We start from the raw sequence: 18718 nt of genomic DNA, 5'->3' as shown, positions 1-18718 counted from the left end.
GATGTCTAGGGAATTCGAGATGTCCATGATTGGCGAATTGACCTTCTTCCTTGGTTTTCAAGTCAAACAAATGAAGGAAGGGACATTCATCCATCAAGAAAAGTATACTAAAGATATCTTGAAGAAGTTCAAGATGGATGAGTGCAAGCCAATCAAGACACCCATGGCTACCAATGGGCATCTCGACTTGGATGTGGACGGTAAACCAGTTGATCAATCCCTCTATCGTTCTATGATAGGGTCTTTGCTTTACCTTACCGCATCTAGGCCCGATATAATGTTTAGTGTGTGCTTGTGTGCCCGTTTTCAAGCTAACCCAAAGGAGTCACACCTCTCGGCTGTGAATAGGATCCTTCGGTATCTCAAGCACACCCCTAGCATAGGCTTGTGGTACCCCAAAGGCGCTAGCTTAGATCTCTTGGGATACTCGGATTCGGATTTTGCCGGAAGCCGTGTGGATCGCAAGAGTACCTCCGGGGGTTTGCCACTTGCTTGGGCGTTCTCTAGTTTCTTGGTCGAGTAAGAAGCAAAATTCTGTGGCTTTGTCCACCACGGAAGCGGAATATATAGCGGCCGGTACATGTTGTGCCCAAATCCTATATATGAAGCAAACCCTTTTGGACTTTGGTGTGAAACTAGATAGGATACCACTCCTTTGTGACAATGAAAGTGTCGTAAAAATTGCCAAGAATCCGGTTCAACACTCTCGCACAAAGCACATTGATATTCGCCATCACTTCTTTGTGGAGAGAATGAATTTCAAAAATAATGCAGAGGCAGTTAGACTCTGGTCTCATTTTTTCTCACCTGTACCTTCTGCACCCTCTGTCTCCATTCCTAAGATTTGGGCAGATTTCTTCACTGCCATGTTGACATATCCAGCTAGCTTCAGTTGGGCAAAACAGTTTCTCTCATCCTTGGCATGGAGTTCTATTGTGGACCAGATTTTATCCCCTTTGCGTTGCTAGAGAAGTGTCCTGATGTCCCTCCTACCTGTCTGAAGGACTTGACACCTCCTGAAAATCTTATTCAGATTGAGGAAATTGATTCAGAGCATCTCTCCCCAAAAGTCTCCTTTGGACAAAAAAAGGAAAAAAGATAATTTCATCTCAGAGCTCTTCTCCTAGTACGCTTTTGGAAAGTCTTGCTCCTAAAGTTGAATCTACCCCAGGACCCTGGTCCAAGGTTCTGTTGGATAAAGTGCGGAAGGAAGGAATTTCAGACTTATTGGAGGACCCCTCTCTTATAAGAAGCAAAAGAATGGAGAAACAAAAAAATGGTTTCAGACATGGTCAGTGCTCAAAAAGTTGTCTAGGCTATACAGTCACACCCCCTACTCTCTCCCTTTCGGTGATCAGGAATTTGGGGGCCACTTTCTGCAATTTGGATGAAGAAAGCCTTACTGCACCAGTTCTGAACAAGAAAAAGTTACCTGCAACCCCTGGTGGAAAGAAGCAGATCAAGAAGAAACCGTCCAACAAGGATAATGCAGATGATAAAACTCAGAAGAAGAAGCCCAAGAAGTGAAGCTTCAGTCATCTTTTATTTTGCTAGATCTATGCTTATCTATCTATCTTTATCTATGTTAACCTTCTCTGGGTCTGTAATAATTTCTTCTTTAGTTGTGGGTGCAAACTTGTTGGTGAATTATTTTGTTGGATGTGGATGTGCCCTAGTTGGACATCTATGCTTCACTATACTCACCAGTACTTTTTATGGATCGTAATACTTTCTCTAAATCTTGGAAAGTTTTCTGTTGGAATGTGCGTGGCATAAATTCAGATAAGAAATGGGTTTCCATCAGAGATAAAATCACAGAAAGCAATTGTGACATTGTTTGTCTTCAGGAAACAAAAAAGGAGAACTTTGATTTACAATTCATCAAAAATTTATGTCCCAGCCAATTTGACAGTTTTGAGTATCTACCCTTAGTGGGAGCTTCTGGAGGCATTATCACTATCTGGAAATCCTATCTCTTTAATGGCCATCTGGTATTTAGCAATGATTTCAGTATTTCCGAACTCACCTCTAAGCATGATGATTCAACCTGGTTGTTGACAAATATCTATGCTCCATGCACCTCCTCGGGTAAGCCCCTCTTTTTGCATTGGCTAAAGGATATCCAAATGCCACCAGAGGTTAATTGGCTACTGGCAGGAGATTTTAATCTCATAAGAAAACCAGCAGATAGGAATAAACCAGGTGAGGATCTAGCTGAAATGCTACTCTTTAATGAGGCACTCATTGCATTAGGTGTAGTTGAGCTACCCCTTCATGGCCAAAGGTTTACCTGGTCCAATAAGCAACTCTCACCTCTTCTTGAGAGATTAGATTATTTTTTTACCTTGCAATCCTGGACAAATACCTTCCCAAATACTTTTGTGTCCACCCTTACAATGGAAACATCAGATAACTCTCCTTGTCTTATATCTATCAAAACAACCATCCCAAAAGGCAAAATTTTCAGGTTTGAAAATTATCTAATGGAACATGAGCAATTCTAAAATATAGTACAGCATGTATGGTCTCTGCCAACTTTCCAATCTGATTCAGGCAAAGTCATTACAGTCAAATTTAAGAATCTTAGGAGAGTTGTCAGAGCTTGGCAATCTCAACTCTCCAACCTAAAAGCTAATATAGCAAATGTGAAGTTAGTTCTCAGTTTCTTGGGGCTCCTAGAAGAATTCAGAGATCTTTCCCTACAGGAGTGGAATTTCAGACATATTTTAGAACAAAGGCTTGTTTCTCTCTTGAAACAACAAAAGATTTACTAGAAACAAAGAGGTACAATCAGATGGGTTACTAAAGGAGATGCTGGTACAAAATTCTTTCATGCCAATGCTACAATTAGGCACAGGAAACATTTGATCAGCTCCCTAGAGGATTCATTGGGCAACCTGCACTCAGACCATCAGACAAAAGCAAACATTTTCTGTGAAGCATACAAAGATAGATTAGGTCAATCTGAATTTACATCAATGCTTCTAGACCTGGGCTCCTTACTGAGGGCACATCAAGATCTCTCTTTTTTAGAGGAGCCTTTCACTCATGAGGAAATTGATTTAGTAGTGGCATCTCTCTCTTCTGACAAGTCTCCTGGACCAGATGGGTTTAATACTGATTTTATCAAAAAATGTTGGCCTATTATCAAGCATGACTTCTACAATCTCTGTCAGGAGTTTTTTACTGGTAATATCTGTTTGCAAAGTATTAATGGCTCCTACATTATACTTGTCCCTAAAATAGATGGTCTATCCAGAGTAAATGATTTTCGGCCAATCTCACTGCTCAACATCTCTATGAAAATTATAACTAAGTTGCTGGCCAATCGACTGCAGAGGGTTATTCAGGAGCTCATCCACAAAAATCAATATGGTTTCATCCAAACTAGAACAATTCAGGTTTGCTTAGCATGGGCCCTTGAATACCTTCATATGTGCCACTCCTCAAGGAAGAAAATCGTCATTCTCAAATTAGATTTTGAAAAATCATTTGATAAGGTGGAACACCATGCTATGCTGAGTATTATGCAACAGAAAGGTTTTGGGCCAAAATGGATTTCTTGTATGCAACATATTTTTAACTCAGGCACCTCATCTGTGTTGCTTAATAGTGTCCCTGGTAAGGTTTTCCACTATAAAAGAGGTGTTAGGCAAGGGGATCCTCTTTCACCGCTGTTGTATGTGTTAGCTTCAGATCTTCTTCAAAGTATGGTGAATAAAGCCCGGTCTGATAATATCCTACAGCTACCCATCCCTCTTCAGCACAGCCAAGATTTCCCAATCCTGCAGTATGCTGATGATACTTTGGTAATTATGGAAGCCTGTCAAGATCAACTCCTAGCCCTTAAGAACATCCTGCATGATTTCTCAGCTTCCACAGGTATCAAAGTCAATTTCTCAAAGTCAATGATGATTCCAATTAATGTGGAAGATAGCAAAGCTGCTTTGCTTGCTCAACTCATAGGCTGTGAGCTGGGAACTCTGATTTTTACATATTTGGGCCTGCCACTTGGTCTTACTAAACCCAAAGTGGTGGATTTCTTGCCTCCGGTGACAAAATGTGAGAGAAGATTGGCTTATACATCTGCTTTCCTCTCCCAGGCAGGTAGATTGGAAGTAACAAACTCTATCTTCACTTCTTTTCCTATGTTCTGTATGAGCACCTTTAAATTGCATAAAATAGTGATTAAGCAAGTGGATACTTATAGAAAGCATAGTCTTTGGAGAGGGGAAGATTTGGCTGACAGATCACCATCTAAAGCTGCATGGGAAATGGTTTGCTTACCCAAGTCAGAAGGAGGACTGGGAGTCCTGAATCTTCAGACACAAAATGAAGCTTTGCTTCTGAAGAACCTACACAAGTTTTATAATAGACATGATATCCCTTGGGTGAATTTAATTTGGGAAAGACACTATAGTACTGGGGCTCTACCAAATTCATCTAACAGAGTGGACTCTTTTTGGTGGAGAGACATTTTAACTCTGATAGACTCTTTCAAAGGAATTGCTATGGTTAATGTGGCTGATGGAAAATCTTGTCTATTCTGGGATGACTTGTGGTTAAATAAAATACCTCGTTTAGAATATCCACAATTGTTCTCCTTTGCAAATAATGTTGGAATTTCTCTCCATCTGGTGATAAACTTAGAAGAGATGGAAATTTTTTTGCACCTGCCCCTCTCACCCTTAGCAGCAACACAACTGCTACAAGTGGCAGAAGATATATAGAGTTTGACAGTCACAGAGGAGAAAGATTTTTGGACTTACATTTGGGGCTCTCCTATTTTTTCTACCTCCAAAGCATACAGACATCTCACTGGTTCTTTGTCAACACATCCCTTCTTCAGAAAGCTTTGGAAATCCACTTGTCAAAACAAACACAAGTTTTTCTTCTGGCTACTTCTCAGGAATAGACTGAGCACTCGAGAATTACTTCGTCGACGAAACATGCATCTGCCTTCTTATGCATGTGTTTGTTGTAATTTGGATATAGAGGAATCTCTAAATCACCTGTTCTTTCACTGTCCTTTTGCACAATCTTGCTGGATTAGACTGAATATCATCCTTGTGGAAGCAGACACTTTCCTACTTTTGGAGGAAATCAGAGAGCAACTCAACATTCCCTTCTTCATGGAGATTATGATAACATTTTGTTGGAGCCTGTGGATGCAAAGAAATGATTTCATTTTCAGAGGTGTGCAGCCCTCCCCAGGGAACTGTCTTACCTTCTTCAAGAAAGAATTTGCTCTAGTTATCTTGAGAGCAAAACCTCGTCACAAGGATAATATGTCTCAATGGTTAGAAGACCTTGTGTAATAGCTCAGATTTTTTTCTTGACCTTTTTTGTTTCCTGAACTTGTGACTGTACTTTGTTTATTTCTTTTAACTTTATAATATATAACCAGTAGGGGCTCTCCCCTCCTGTTTCATAAAAAAAATGATTTGGCTTCGCTCGCTGTATTGTACCACATCGGCTAGCGAGGAAAGCTCGAGGGAGGGATTCGAGTATAAGATGAGGGACCTGGGGATAGAGAGAACCATCTTTGCGCTTGGGGCAATGACGCAGCTAGTGAGGTCATACCGAGGCGCATCAATTGCTGGTTGAAAACTATTTCCAAACCCCCTCTTTGGCCCTTTGGGCCACTGAGAATTTGTGGAAGGGCTCCTCCTTTTCGAAGGAGGGAAAGCCCTACGATACAAAGCAAAAATTTGTTCGTGCTGAGTTCAAAAAAAAAATTGTTTGTGCTATCAGCACATGTTTTGCTAGGGATTTTACGAATTTTCTCTATGCGTGAAGCAACACGTGTGCAGTCAGATTGTCAGATGCGAGGCATGAAGCATCAAGTACTAGGAACTACGCGTATAGTCATGACGTCACTAGTGGATTGCGCGCGCGTTGCGCGCGCGTAGATCGGAGGTGTTTTTTTATTTAATTATTAATTTGTAATATTAGATGATATACAATGGTAAAGAAAGTGTAATGGATCTGAATTTATATGAAGTCGAATATTCATGTGATGGGCCATGTAATCTGTAATGGGCTGCAGTCCATATTAAATGGCCCAAAAAAGAGTATACGTTTGGGGGCTCTGTTTCATGTGATGGGCCATGTAATTTGTAATGGGCTGCAGTCTATATGGGATGGGCCAAAAAAAATGTGCATTTGGGAGCTCTGTAACAATCGAGAGGTAAGATATAGTTTAGACGTAGTAGACTGCTATATCAGCTTAATAATAGGTATTCCTCAGTACATTGAATATTTGGAAACAAATATATGATGCTGGAAATGGGATTAGTGCACGATAATATTAGCTTAGTACACAGAGTGTAGACAGTGCTAGAGTTCTTCAAAGTACAATGACAGCTAATACTTGCAGAATGATTCAGCTATTGTTACTGCTAATCATCACTAAGAGGGATGTGCATTTATACCGTGTTCTACCAAAGTGGTTTTCCACTGCGGTACTGCATATTCTAACTTGGATAAAATAAACTAAGATGCATTGTTGCTGCTTGTAACTTGATGAAGTTCTGCTTTTCTTTTTCTTTTTTTTTGGAAACATTGATTACTTGCAGCAAAGATTATGCAAATACCTGCATAATATTATTATACAATGATCAGTAGTTTTGTAAGAGATTATAAGTAGAAGAGATACACGTAAAATTCAGAATTTACCTCAGATAGTAGTAGGTGCATTAATGGTTTGAGTGGCTTCAGTAGATGGCTCTTCTCCATTTGAACAAACATTTGTCTTCTTTTTCAAGTGATTGGCAATTAAAGCAATACTCTTGAACCAAATATAGCTTATTTCTTTGACAATGTGTAGTACCACAGTAGCGATGATATGAATTAAGATGGAGTTCTTAAATCTAAGTTGGAATGAACCTTTAGTAGATGGCATGAGAAACCAAAATGCTAATATCCACACAAGAGTTCCCGATGTAATTGCACGGCATAGATCTTGGTAGAATGATATCAGATGAGGTTTGGTCTTCTCTAGAGGGCCAGGTAGATGATCAGTAATAGTTGCAATAGGCAGGGTGATGTATTTATATATGCAGGCTGCCTTATCAGGGTAGAAGGTATTGAACAGCATGAGTAAGGTCTCAAACAGTAGAGAGAGAATGGTGGACAAGATTACTGCTATAGTAAATTTTAGCTTGTTGTTTAAACACTTTTCAAGGTCCACTGAAGCAACAAAGCTAAATATAGAGCCTATCACAGCAACTGATAGCTCTATCTTTGGCTTCTTGAAGTCTTTACCAGTGTCAATAGAAACTGTGATTTCACCTACTGATTTGCTTTGTGCCCATGAAACAATTTGGTCCACTTTTCCTACAATCAAATGGAAAGGAAAGAAAAATTTGTCTAGTTAAAATTCTGAGTTGGGCAAAGGAGTTGGATCTGCAGAAATATGAAATGCACAAATGAAAGTACCTTTCGATTGGCTTTTGCACTGCGCAAACTGTGTAGTGTTAGTGCTAGCAATATGAGTAGAATCATCCTCATTAGTTTTGCTGCATTGTAAGCTTTTCCTAAGAAGCTGAAATGCAAAGAACAGAGAGGTGCAAATGTTATTTACCATAGAGGAAAACAAAGAAATAAGAGAAGATTAAGTGAGATCTTCTGCAACAAAGTGAAATATAAAGACAATGAAATTTCAGAGGGATATAAAGGTTATTTGTTATGATGTGACATAGGGAAGTAAGAACAGATTAATTCATATTTTTTTGTGAGAAACTGAGATGTCAGCTAGACAAATTAGTCATTGTTGAGGTCAGTCAATCTCTAGAAGATCTACTAAATTAGACAAATTAAAGATTCTGGAGTTCAGCAAAATCAAACTTGTTTGGTGTAGTTAGATTCTTGAGTATCTATATTTTCATATAGCTTTGTAAGAGATTGCAGTTAGAAAATGTATAGCAGTCTGATAAAAACAAATTAGAGAGACACAAAGGCTATTTCTCTAAAACAAATCAAAAGAGTGTCAGCAGATTAACTATTTGTTTGTTTAAAATGGTAATTACCTCTGTTTCCTCTTCTATTTCATGTAGAGATGATCGAGTTGCTCTCATTGCTAGATCAGATGGTATTAATTCTCCATTGTAAACGAAGAGGAATCGTGAGTCTTATTTTAATTATTTAGCAAACATATTTTGTGATGGGAGACTATTTAACCAGTTTTCCAGAGAACTCCAAATATATAGTATCTCTGGACCACTTCAAGCAAAAACAAAAAGGTACTAATCTTTATTTAAAACTTTATTGTTCTTTGAGGCCTACACAGACCAAAAGAGGAATGGAATACCTTGGTGGATGACAGGATCTAAAGCATTGCCTAGCGAAACTCTGTCACTGGAAATCCTGGGGAATAAGATGGAACGACAAAAAACAAAGTAAGTAGGTCTAAATTATGAGGCGCAGGTAGTAGCTGTAAAATGTAGATCTAAATATGTAGACAGTAGTTTTCATCGGTAGCAGACCTTTTGGCAGAAGAGTGGAGCACAAAAATTTGGTAAGCAAAGGTTGAAGAGTGGAGCACAAATTATGATGAGGAAAATTTGGTACATACCTTGAATCGAACATTATGACTAAGCAGCTACCTCTCATTGCTGCACTGAAGAGTTTGATGGATGAGGTTCATTTTGGCTTATTATTTCAGCATTGGGGGGCTTGTCCTTTTTCTCTGCATTCAAGCACTATAGTGTTGACTAATAAACGGCTCATGGCGCATGAAAGCTCTGTTTTCAAGGCGTCGCCTAGGCGACAAGGCGGTGGCGGCTCGCCTTGCTTAAGGTCTCGCCTTAGCCAGCCTTAGCCCGCCTAGGCGTCGCCTAGGCGATAAGGCGGTGGTGGATCGCTCGCCTCGCCTTACCGCTTTAAAAACATAGCATGAAAGTAAGCTAAGATGGTGGCAACAATAGTTTATTTATATGCGAATGAGAAAAAGAAAAGTACTAACCACAATAAGGTTAGCAAAAGAAGAAGCGTTCTACTTTTAATTTGTTGCACAAATGGTAACTCCCTGGACATGAGAAACGCACTAAGAAAATAATTGTTGGTAAGCAAGCCAAAATCAGAGTTGATAGTATAAACCAAATGTGTGATTAGCCTAATAAAGATATACCAAAAAATTGATTTCCCACAAAGTGGAGGAGCTTATTAGCAAGCTCCCTTACCGTTTTGTTGGAAAATACATCCCTTACCGTACTGAGGTTTTCATGGTTATGTTGAACCAATCGTGTGAAAGATATCTGAAGGTGCAGATACCAATCTGCATATGTATATATCTCAATCAGCTATAAAATTAGATGTAAACATCGGATATATATTATTTTTGATTTAGCATTTAACAAAAATCTTCATTAACAAAATATTTCTAAGTTTCCCTATGGACACAAAAAAGAAATGTCACCATCTCAAGCTCTGCCGTGGAATCCCTCGATCTTCAGATGCTTCATCCTGCACACGGATTTTCTAGAGACGATCAGCACACCAGAGAGAAACAAAAAGCTACAAGCTGCTCAGAACGAGACGGTGCTGAGCTAGCTAGCTCGCTGTCGAGGCCGTTCACGCGTCGTACCTGTCGGTCTCGTAGCCGAGGGCGCCGGCGGCGGCCGCCGGGGCAGCGGTAGACGGGGAAGGGCACCTTGCCGGACTCGATGTGCTTGACGTCCTCCTCCAGTAGCTCGTAGTAGCGCCTGACCTCCTCGGCGGACTTGCCGCCGACAGCGCGGGCGATGTTGTGCCACCGGTCGGGCGTGTCCTTGTCGTAGGGTGCTCATGCCAGGCTCCGTGCTGCATGAGGCGGCGAGCGGAAGAGGCCTGCTGCCAGCAGCAGCTGCGGCCGCAATACGGATCCCAAAGTTCCACGGAGGGAGCTGCGCATCAGAGCCAGCGAGCTATGCAATCTTAGTTCTGGTCATCTTCATCTGCAGCGGCGTGGACTTGGAGCAACCAAGATCTGGAGATCGTGCAGGCCGTCGCCAACCAGGTGGCCGTGGCGCTCTCCCACGCGGCGGCGCTGGAGGAGTCGCGGTTGCTCCGCCGGTCGAGGCCGACCCCCGCCCGCCGCAGCGCTGGGAGCCGCGGCCGAGCTCCGCTTCGCCGCAGCGAACCGCACGGAGGGTGGCAGCGATGCGGGACGGAGGGGCGGCGGCGGCGGCGATGCGGGGTGGAGAGGGCGTGCGGCAGAAGTGGGGCGATGACGGCGACACGCGGCAAGGAGGAGGAGCGGCGGCGGCGGGCGAGCAGGACTACGAGCGCGCGCGCCGACGAGGTACGCAGCCCGCAGCGCCGTGACACACCCGCGGCGGTCGCCGCCTCACCCCCGCGCATCGGCCGCCGCGACTGGCGTGGGGTCGGAGAGGGCGACCAAGGCAATGAGATGGGGGAGAGGAGGAAGAGACCTGATGCTTCGAGAGGCAGATAGCTCAGGCTGCTCGCACAGCCATGGCTACCCCACCGCGGCGAGGATGAAGGAGCTCGCGACCTCCGCCGTCCGCGCCAGACCTAGCTTGGCCCGCCGCACCGAGGCCTCGACGCGGCGCTCCGCCGCGCCGCCAAGCTTGAGGCGGGCCTCCGCTACGCCGGAGCGAGATCCGGCCGCCGCCATGGCCCCGCTCGGCCCGGGAGGAGGGAGGGCGCCAGATCCGGCGGCGGCGCGGGGAGAGAGGGAGGCCGGCGGAGCGAGCAAGGATGGGAGCAGGGAGAGAGAGAGGGGAGGGGGAGGGGGAGGGAGGACGGCCGCGCGCCGCGGCCATGGCGGGCCCCTGCTCCTCCGCAGAGAGGAAGGCGCCGCGGCCATGGCGTGCCTCCACCGCGCGACCGCGCGGGCCTCCACCGCCCCGCCATGGATCCGGCGAGGGGCCCTGGATCCCGGCCTCGTCGCTGCAGCTCGGCGCGAGGAGGGAGGGAGAGGGGCGGTGGAGGGGCGCGGGGAGGAGGGGCTGAGCGAGCAGCGGCGCCGGAGAGGGAGGAGGTTGGGGGCGCCGGCGGGGGAGGAGGAAGGGACGGGCGGGCGGGCGGCGCGAGTAGGGAGGAGGAAGGGGGCGCCGCGGGGAAGAGCGGTGGGGGGAGAGAGAATGGGAGGGAGGAAACTGGAGACCACCCTCGCACACGAAACTTCGTGGAAGGAGGTCACGCCACCGCTGTAAATGCCAGAGCAAGTGTGAGGATGGTGTGAACGCTGGAAAAAAACGGTGCGCGGCTGCTACTCCGGTGTGAATGCGTCGACGAGGTAGACGGCACTACAGTTGCTCCGGTGAGAACCAATCTTTACCGTCAGCTACAAATCGGAGGGACGGTGAAATTTTCGCTGACGTGGATAGGCTGCGCGTCCACGAAGCCGCAGGGGAATCATATATAGAATGTGTTGCGAGACTTGTACGTTTCAGAATTTACCAGCAAAATGAAGACCTGGCAGGGTTACCTAGCTACTAGCACACTGTTGCTCTGGATAAGGTTGGAGTTCTTTGGATTTGAAACAACATTTAAAAAGGTAGACTCGAAAGGACCCTCGCTATCGTGGGAAGACTACGGAGGAACAAGTCAATGCCCTGAAATTTCCAAGAAATTTGAGATAGCATTTGCGCCTTTCGAAGTCGCCCCATTGTACTGCACATGCACTCCCGTGGACGTGTGGTGGGCACGCGCGCACGGGACACGGTTCGAACGCGTCGCGGACGCGGAGCTGGTCCGCACTGGGAGCCTCGCCAACTCGCCAACTCGCAAACAACATCTTCTCAAAAGAAAAAAAAGAAAAAAAAACTCTCCAACAACATGCAGGCACCGGCCCCCGGTCCATCAATCGCAGTTCTGTAGACCTGTACCAAGAAGATGCGTCCTGAAACCTCCTCACGGCCTTCTTAATTTCCTCTCTTGCTGAAAAGATGCTATCAATAGGCGTCGTCAGGCTTGTACCGGAAAGAAGAAACTCCCCAGCAATTCCCCTCCCCAACCCACAAGCAATGCCCATGGACCTGCCATCATCGCCCTCGACGATCCAACAATGTCCATGCCCTATAAAAATGGTATGACGCCGATCAGCCCGACGAATCGATCGAACAAGAAGAAGAAGAGCCCGCCGGCGGCGACGACGACGGAAGCGCCGTTCGACCGCGTCCGGTACAGCCAGGTCGGGAGCGCGATGGCGTCGAACGAGGCAATGTGGGGCTCGACGAGCTCGGGCGGCGCGCCGGCGTGCGCGTTCCCGACGGTGCCGCGGGTGGCGCGGTCGCACGCGTGGGACTGGGCCGCGCTGCTCCTCCTGGTCGCCGTCGACGCGCTGCTCAACATCGTCGAGCCGTTCCACCGCTTCGTGGGCGCCGGCATGATGGCCGACCTCAGATACCCCATGAAGAGCAACACCGTCCCCGTCTGGGCCGTGCCGGTGCGGCAACGACGAACGATCTCTCTCTCTTTAATCTCCTCGCACTTTCGTCGTTGGGATGCAAGCATCCTTAAGAACACACAAGACATTCTTGGAGGCGACGGGGCCTGATCGTGTTACTATTATTTTTTTCTTTTCTACTGACTAAACATGCATGCAGGTCATTGCCGTCATTGGGCCTGTGGTCATCTTCATCCTCATCTACATCAGGCGGAGGAACGCGTACGATCTTCACCATGCGATTCTAGGTAACTTCAGTTTCTTATCAATTGTTCTCCATTGCCAATGCGCCACTGTCATGTTTCCTTTTGTTACATTGCTCATTGTGATCGCTGAAGCAGGCATCCTATTTGCGGTGCTGATAACCGGGGTCCTGACCGACGCGATCAAGGACGCCGTCGGCCGCCCGCGCCCAAACTTCTTCTGGCGATGCTTCCCCGATGGAAAAGCGGTAAAAAAAAAAACTTCACCTCGTCTGCTTTCGCCTGGGTTTCACCTTGCTAAGTGCAATCATTTTTCTACCCAAAATGAGCCGGTTCGCTCCCTTGATGATCTGCTTACTACAGGTGTACGACAACATCACCACAGGAGTGATATGCCACGGCGATCCAAGGGTGATAAAGGAAGGGCACAAGAGCTTCCCGAGTGGGCACACCTCATGTGAGTATCAACCAGTTGATGGCCAGAACACTTGCCCTCGTTACTAATAAACTGCCGTCACAAACCGAATGTGTCAGGGTCATTTGCCGGCCTGGGGTTCCTGTCGTGGTACCTCGCCGGGAAGATCACCGTGTTCGACCGTCGGGGCCACGTCGCCAAGCTCTGCGTCGTCCTCCTGCCGCTGCTCGTCGCGGCGATGGTTGCCATCTCGCGGGTGGACGACTACTGGCACCACTGGCAAGACGTCTGCACCGGCGGCGCCCTCGGTTGGTGTTTCTCCAACCATACCGTTGCGCTTACCAGCGGGCCCTTTGCTCACTGCTCAGAAACTCCGTTGAACCTAGATCATTGCTCGTTGGTGCTGATGGGTCTGTCCATGTTCTTGCAGGACTGGTGGTCGCTTCAGTTTGCTACCTCCAGTTCTTCCCAGCTCCGTCAGACGAGAAAGGTATTCCTCATTTCCCTTGCATGAACGCGGTCGCATCGCACATTTTCTTGGCAATTGCTGCATTGAGTATCGATACTCTGATGAAAAAACAATCTGCAAAGACAGGACATCTGATTCAACTCTGAAAACACGCCCAATCTAGGAATAAAACATTATAACCAGCGGTTTGATGCAAAATGCAATCCACCTGAATTGCGGAGTTCTGAAAAAAGTTCAGTGCTATGCTTCTTGCCGCACGTCCCTTTGTTTTCCCTTCCCGTCACGGTTGGAAGCAAGCCAGTACTGTAAAGTGTAAACCAAACGCACAGCCTGACTGTCTGCGTGATGGCAGGCTTCTGGCCGCACGCGCACTTCAGGTTCATCACCGAGCAGGAGGAGGAGAGCCGAGCGCAGCGGCCTGCAGAGACGGGAGAGCGCAGCAGCCACGAGCTGGACGCGTTGGAAGCCGGCCGGAGAGATCAGCTGTTGTAGCATCATCGAGCGGCGGGCGCTGCGCTGCGCGCTAGTGCAGGATCAACGGTGTGCAGAGGCCGCCTCCGTAGGTCGTGTGATTATTTGCAGGCCGTCACTGACGCAGACTACTGACGTGATCCCTCCACGTATATACACGCATGCTTGCTCTGAAGCTCGATGTGAATAGCTGTGCGCTTTGGAACTTGTATATATCCGATTTTTTATGCACAGCAATCGAAAATTAATAAATGGTGCTTATCCTACAAATATGAGGTATATAAAGCCTCCGTTTCTGAATAGTACTTGTCAATTTTAGGGCTGACACTATCAGCAGTTGCATCTGAAGCTCGATTGTAGCCAGCAGAATTAGAGGGCATGATTCTGTCAGAAAATAGATCCTGTCAAATGAATTTAAGGCTTCACCGTCTGAATTAGGCCCTTCTAAAAAGTTTGCACAATATCCGTCACATCAAATCTTCAGACATATGCATGAAATATTAAATGTAATTGAAAAAATAACTAATTACACAGTCTAACTAATTAGCACGAGATAAATCTTTTAAGCCTAATTAGTTCATGATTGGACATTATTTGTCAAGTAACAACGAAATGTGCTACAGTACCAAAATTCAAACTTTTTTGCCAACTAAACACACCCTTAGAGGGCATGATTCTACGATTGTAGTCAATAGGACACGTGTTTCTTCAATTTTATGTTTACGAATTACGGCCCCTATGACTGCGATCTCGAGAATCCTCAGCTCAACTTTGACGACCTACAGCTCGTGCTCCAGTTTTCCATCGCCTGTTCGCTTGGCCGTGGCTGGTGGTTGGTGCTGATTTGTTATAAAAAAAAGTACTACTGATTGGTTGGTGACTAGTACTGATTTGATGTGAGAAAAAAATACTTCTGGCTGGCTGGTTTGCTGACAAACCTTAGACTGCCCTGCCATAGGACCACCGAAGAGGCCGTCGTGGCTACTACGGACTACATGTGGTGAAGAGTTAGTTTCTGCTCCCACGTCCTACTGGTTGCCACCAGGAGGGTCGTGCGCGCGGCGAGCCAATACAGCTATGGCAGGAGGAGTGGAGTGGAGGACGCCAACGCCACGCCCGCTGGAGCTCGTGGCTGGCTCTGGCTGCGGCCCCCCGGCCTTGGCAGAGGCACATGGAGACACCGAGACCTCGCCGCTCGTCCCGCCGGCTGACCTTCTCCATCGCTGTCTCGGTGACGCCTCGCGCGCGCGCACCCACTGGTCGCTGCCCACCCATCCAGCCTAGTACTCCCGACCAGCTCCGCCCGTTCCGTCGCTGCCGATCGTACGCTTGCTATCCCTCCAGCCTCTCCTCTCCTCTCCTCGCTGTATTGGAAAGCGAACTGATAAGATCCCTTCTTTTTTGCCTCCACTACCACTAGCTAGCAAGAGGCCATGCCCCCCCCCCCCCCCCCAATGATAGGGCTGAGCCAAAAAAAAAAGCCGGAATTCCTCCTCGGTTTTTCAGGTGCGGCGATGTGGGTTGCAGGATAATCTTAACCGCGCTGGCCGCGGTGGATATTTCGGTAGCGCGCCGAGAAAGCGACGTGGATTTGGAAACCAGCGTCTCTTTTCCGGCCCGCTCACATCACCCGGTAAAGGGCCGGTTTCGACAGGGCGCCGGGCATCGGCCCGGTTACAAATATCACCGGAGATATGCGTGCGCTTTTTGTTGCGTAGCTAGCGCAGAAGAGTCGAATCACTTGGGTCAATTCGTGAAAGCCGGACGGGCGGTGAAGACAAACAGGATAGTGAAATCATATAGTACTAGCTAGCCAAAAAAAAACAAGAAGAAGTTAGCTGCTGTAGAAATACGCGGTGAATTAAGCGCCTAATATTTTAGGATGCGATTATAAAGGGTTATACTCCATTTAAAGCTAAGAGTGGAATGTACCACACTAGCCACACCTAACTGTAACCGATTGCGGATTGCCTAGCATAATCAATTATTTATTACATGATATAATTAACTAGGGTTAGACCGTGATGATTCTTATAATTGACATAATGCAGTTCTGTGCCCTGGTAAAATAAAAGGCAAAGATTTTTTTCTTGACGTGCAGTGCTGCCAATTATAGAGATATCTGCCATAACAACGGCACTACCTTTTTTTTAACAGCAAACCTCGTGCTTTATTAGGGTGACCTAAGGGTATTAATTGGTGATATTTAGGTGTTTCTCCGACCCTCTTTAGTTTAAAATTTAGTACTAATTTTCTAAATTGAGATCTCATTTTAGAAAGATAGTATAGAATTTTGAAATAAAGAGGATTGAAGGGACACCTAAGGTTCACCAATTAACACCAGCAACGTGACCATCAGTCGCCATCAGATTTACGTGTGATCCGGGTCGCAACTCAGCGCACCATGAGCAAGTTCAGGAGCACAATTTGTTACAAGATCACGGAGCATGAAAAATGTTGAAGAGCGTTGTCCATCGTCTCTGACTACGAAACCCATGTTCGCAGGCAAACGGCGGCGCAGTCTTTGCGAGCGCATCAGCCATCAGGCAACGGTACGGTGATCGGCAAACACACCCCGTGTTCGCAAGCAAGTGCCGCCCACGTTATGCAACTATGAACTACGCAAGAAAGCCCGGCCGTCCGCGTCCCCCCGGCACCCGGCAGCAATGCGCGAGCAACGGCGGCCGGTTTCATCCGAGCAACGTTGAAACGCGCGGCGACTAGCTACCATGAAGTCGGAGCCGGGATCGGAGAAATTTCTAGTCTTGGTAATCAAGGCCGAAAACTTTACACCGTTACAACTTACAATAACAGCTAGCAGTAGCCAACAATCATGGGGCGATCAGCGGGGACATACAGGCCCCGCCGCATCGGCGGGCGGGATCGGAAGAGCGCGAGCAAGGACTGAGGCGGCGGGTGGGCGGCGATCTCATATCTGGCAGCCGCAGCAGCAGAAGAAGCAGGAGAGCGCGAGGCCGAGCACGACGGCCTCGACGACGTACATGACGCGGAACGTGGCGGCGTCGAGCAGCGCCGACGCCCAGCCGCCGCCGGCCGACGCCCGCTTCCACCGCGGGAGCCCGGCCGCCAGCCTCGACGGCGCGCCGCTCAGCACCTTCCACCGCCGCCGCAGCCACCCGCCCCGCCGCCGCGGCCTCCTGTCGTCGGCCGCCGCCGGCGCCGCCTGCTCGGGGGCGCCCACGGGCGTGTACATCCGCCGGAGCCACCCCCCGCGCCGCCGCAGCGGGGAGGCGATCCCGACCGCCGCCGCCTCGGCCGGCGCTATGTCCGGCTGGTGATCCATGGCCCACGCGGGGGGAGCCGAGAGTCGGAGGAGTCGTCGGTGAAGGAGATTCTTTGACGAGTCGGGGACTCGGGACACGGGAGACGTGGGAGAGGCGACCTGCAGCTGCAGGAGGGTACGACGACGTGCGGTGGCCGGAGACGTGACGACCGGGCCGGGTTATAAAGGTAGCCGATTTCGCGCGGAGCCTCTCTCTCTGCTCTCGCGGCGGTTTGCACTCTGCACCCTGGGGCAGGGATCTCTATACGTACTCCGCCTCCTTTTAATGTACAGGGAGTACAGCTCATCGCCTGTTGTCATGTTGCTGGCTCGGTTTCGAACTTTGGTATCGCGACGGGAAAAAAAAAGTTAAGCGTATAAAATCGTGACCTTCCAGAAGCACTATCTCACAAAAACAAAATCTTGCTCTAGATGCCGGGGTTTCAAACTGAAATTAAGAAAAAGATCTTTGGAGCGGTTGCTGGTCGCCAAGACTGAAAAGAGGTCTGAAAGTCCTGCGGTTCTAGACTTGCATCGTGCTTGATCTCCGTTGCTATTTTTCTCTGGGTTCTGTTTGCCTGGGTGAGTGAGAAACGGAACGTGAGGACGGATCTGAACGGAACAGGGCGTGCGGGATGGTCAGGTGGCAGTCAGCGGGAGCTTTACATGTGTTTTGATTCGTCGCAGCACGAGCGCGCTGGCTGGGAGTGCTGGACTGGGATGCGCCGGGCAGGCTGGAGCCGAACTGGCCGCGACAACCGGCAGCAAGGCGTGCGCGCAGGCCTGCCACTACCACCGTGCCAATACAAAGCGGTTCCGTTCCGTGCCCGCCTTTTCCGCTGGCCGCCGCCGCCGCAAGTTTTCTCGCAGTTTTAGCAGCAGCTTGTAGAGGAAGGTGTAGTGGAGGGAGTCAGGGAGTGGTCAGTCCGAAATTCGAAAGTGGCCCTGTTTAGTTGGGTTTACATGTAAACGTAAAAAAAATTTGTGTGGGAATCTTGCTAATTTGAAGTACTAAATGAAGTCTATTTACAAAACTTTTTGCACAAATGGGTTGTAAATCGCGAGACGAATCTAATAATGCTAATTAATCCATGAGTAATCAATAATTAGAGGATGGTTACTGTAGCATCACTGTTATAAATCATGGATTAAGTAGGCTCATTAGTTTCGTCTCGCGATTTACAGCCAATCTATACAAAAAGTTTTGTAAATAGACTTCATTTAGTACTTCAAATTAGCAAGATTCTTTTGCACTTTTTTGTGTTTACGACTTTTTTGCGTTTACGTGTGGGAACTAAACAGGGCCTTAGTCTTGGGCTTGGCGCATGGTCTGAAATTCAGGGCGCGGTTGGGTTGGTAGCCTCGAGCAGCGGCGAGAACCGCTGGTCAAGGACAGTGCTTGTTTGGTTTTAGTAGCGCTAGTGACTGTAGTTAACTTTGATCAATAATTAAAAATATTAAATAAATTTAGTTTATAAAACTA

General features: G+C 47.5%; 2 protein-coding genes, 2 long non-coding RNA genes and 1 other non-coding gene across 7 annotated transcripts; 2 read left to right on the top strand and 3 right to left on the bottom strand.

Annotated features, from left to right (window-relative positions):
• Positions 1 to 5541: 5541 nt before the first annotated feature.
• On the top strand, positions 5542 to 5691 carry LOC120677157. Its single transcript, XR_005676219.1, has one exon. It is a non-coding gene; the product is annotated as a U4 spliceosomal RNA (small nuclear RNA).
• Positions 5692 to 6273: 582 nt separating this feature from the next.
• LOC120675847 lies at positions 6274 to 7533 on the bottom strand. Of its 2 annotated transcripts, XR_005675516.1 has the most exons (3): positions 7441 to 7533; positions 6679 to 7338; positions 6274 to 6596 (listed from the first exon to the last, which is right to left on the bottom strand). It is a non-coding gene; the product is annotated as an uncharacterized LOC120675847 (long non-coding RNA). The 2 variants fall into 2 exon arrangements; XR_005675515.1 differs by having other exon boundaries at positions 6274 to 7338.
• Positions 7534 to 8125: 592 nt separating this feature from the next.
• On the bottom strand, positions 8126 to 10103 carry LOC120675846. Of its 2 annotated transcripts, XR_005675514.1 has the most exons (4): positions 9587 to 10081; positions 9419 to 9465; positions 8966 to 9277; positions 8128 to 8880 (listed from the first exon to the last, which is right to left on the bottom strand). It is a non-coding gene; the product is annotated as an uncharacterized LOC120675846 (long non-coding RNA). The 2 variants fall into 2 exon arrangements; XR_005675513.1 differs by having other exon boundaries at positions 8126 to 9277; positions 9587 to 10103.
• Positions 10104 to 11758: 1655 nt separating this feature from the next.
• Positions 11759 to 14282, top strand: LOC120675845 (lipid phosphate phosphatase 2-like). The gene is made up of 7 exons (XM_039957055.1): positions 11759 to 12394; positions 12555 to 12642; positions 12736 to 12845; positions 12961 to 13054; positions 13132 to 13320; positions 13443 to 13502; positions 13834 to 14282. The coding sequence occupies exons 1-7, from the start codon at positions 12014 to 12016 to the stop codon at positions 13971 to 13973; spliced, it is 1062 nt and encodes a 353-aa protein (XP_039812989.1). The 5' UTR covers positions 11759 to 12013; the 3' UTR covers positions 13974 to 14282.
• Positions 14283 to 16682: 2400 nt separating this feature from the next.
• Positions 16683 to 17593, bottom strand: LOC120672068. Its single transcript, XM_039952359.1, has one exon. It carries the CDS (start codon positions 17254 to 17256, stop codon positions 16882 to 16884), a length of 375 nt encoding a protein of 124 aa, XP_039808293.1. The 5' UTR covers positions 17257 to 17593; the 3' UTR covers positions 16683 to 16881.
• Positions 17594 to 18718: the final 1125 nt, after the last annotated feature.

Source organism: Panicum virgatum, chromosome 5N, assembly GCF_016808335.1.
Source record: "Panicum virgatum strain AP13 chromosome 5N, P.virgatum_v5, whole genome shotgun sequence".
NCBI lineage: Eukaryota > Viridiplantae > Streptophyta > Magnoliopsida > Poales > Poaceae > Panicum > Panicum virgatum.
Note: the sequence above shows the minus strand (reverse complement) of the source record. Positions and strands in the feature narration are given on the sequence as shown.

Excerpts from the sequence above, each read along its gene's own strand:
- LOC120675845 (XM_039957055.1), top strand. The coding sequence starts at position 12,014 with ATGTCCATGCCCTATAAAAATGGTATGACGCCGATCAGCCCGACGAAT. Across the intron at positions 12,395-12,554 it reads TCCCCGTCTGGGCCGTGCCG|GTCATTGCCGTCATTGGGCC; the intron begins GTGCGGCAACGA and ends ACATGCATGCAG. Across the intron at positions 13,503-13,833 it reads AGCTCCGTCAGACGAGAAAG|GCTTCTGGCCGCACGCGCAC; the intron begins GTATTCCTCATT and ends GCGTGATGGCAG.
- LOC120672068 (XM_039952359.1), bottom strand. The coding sequence starts at position 17,256 with ATGGATCACCAGCCGGACATAGCGCCGGCCGAGGCGGCGGCGGTCGGG.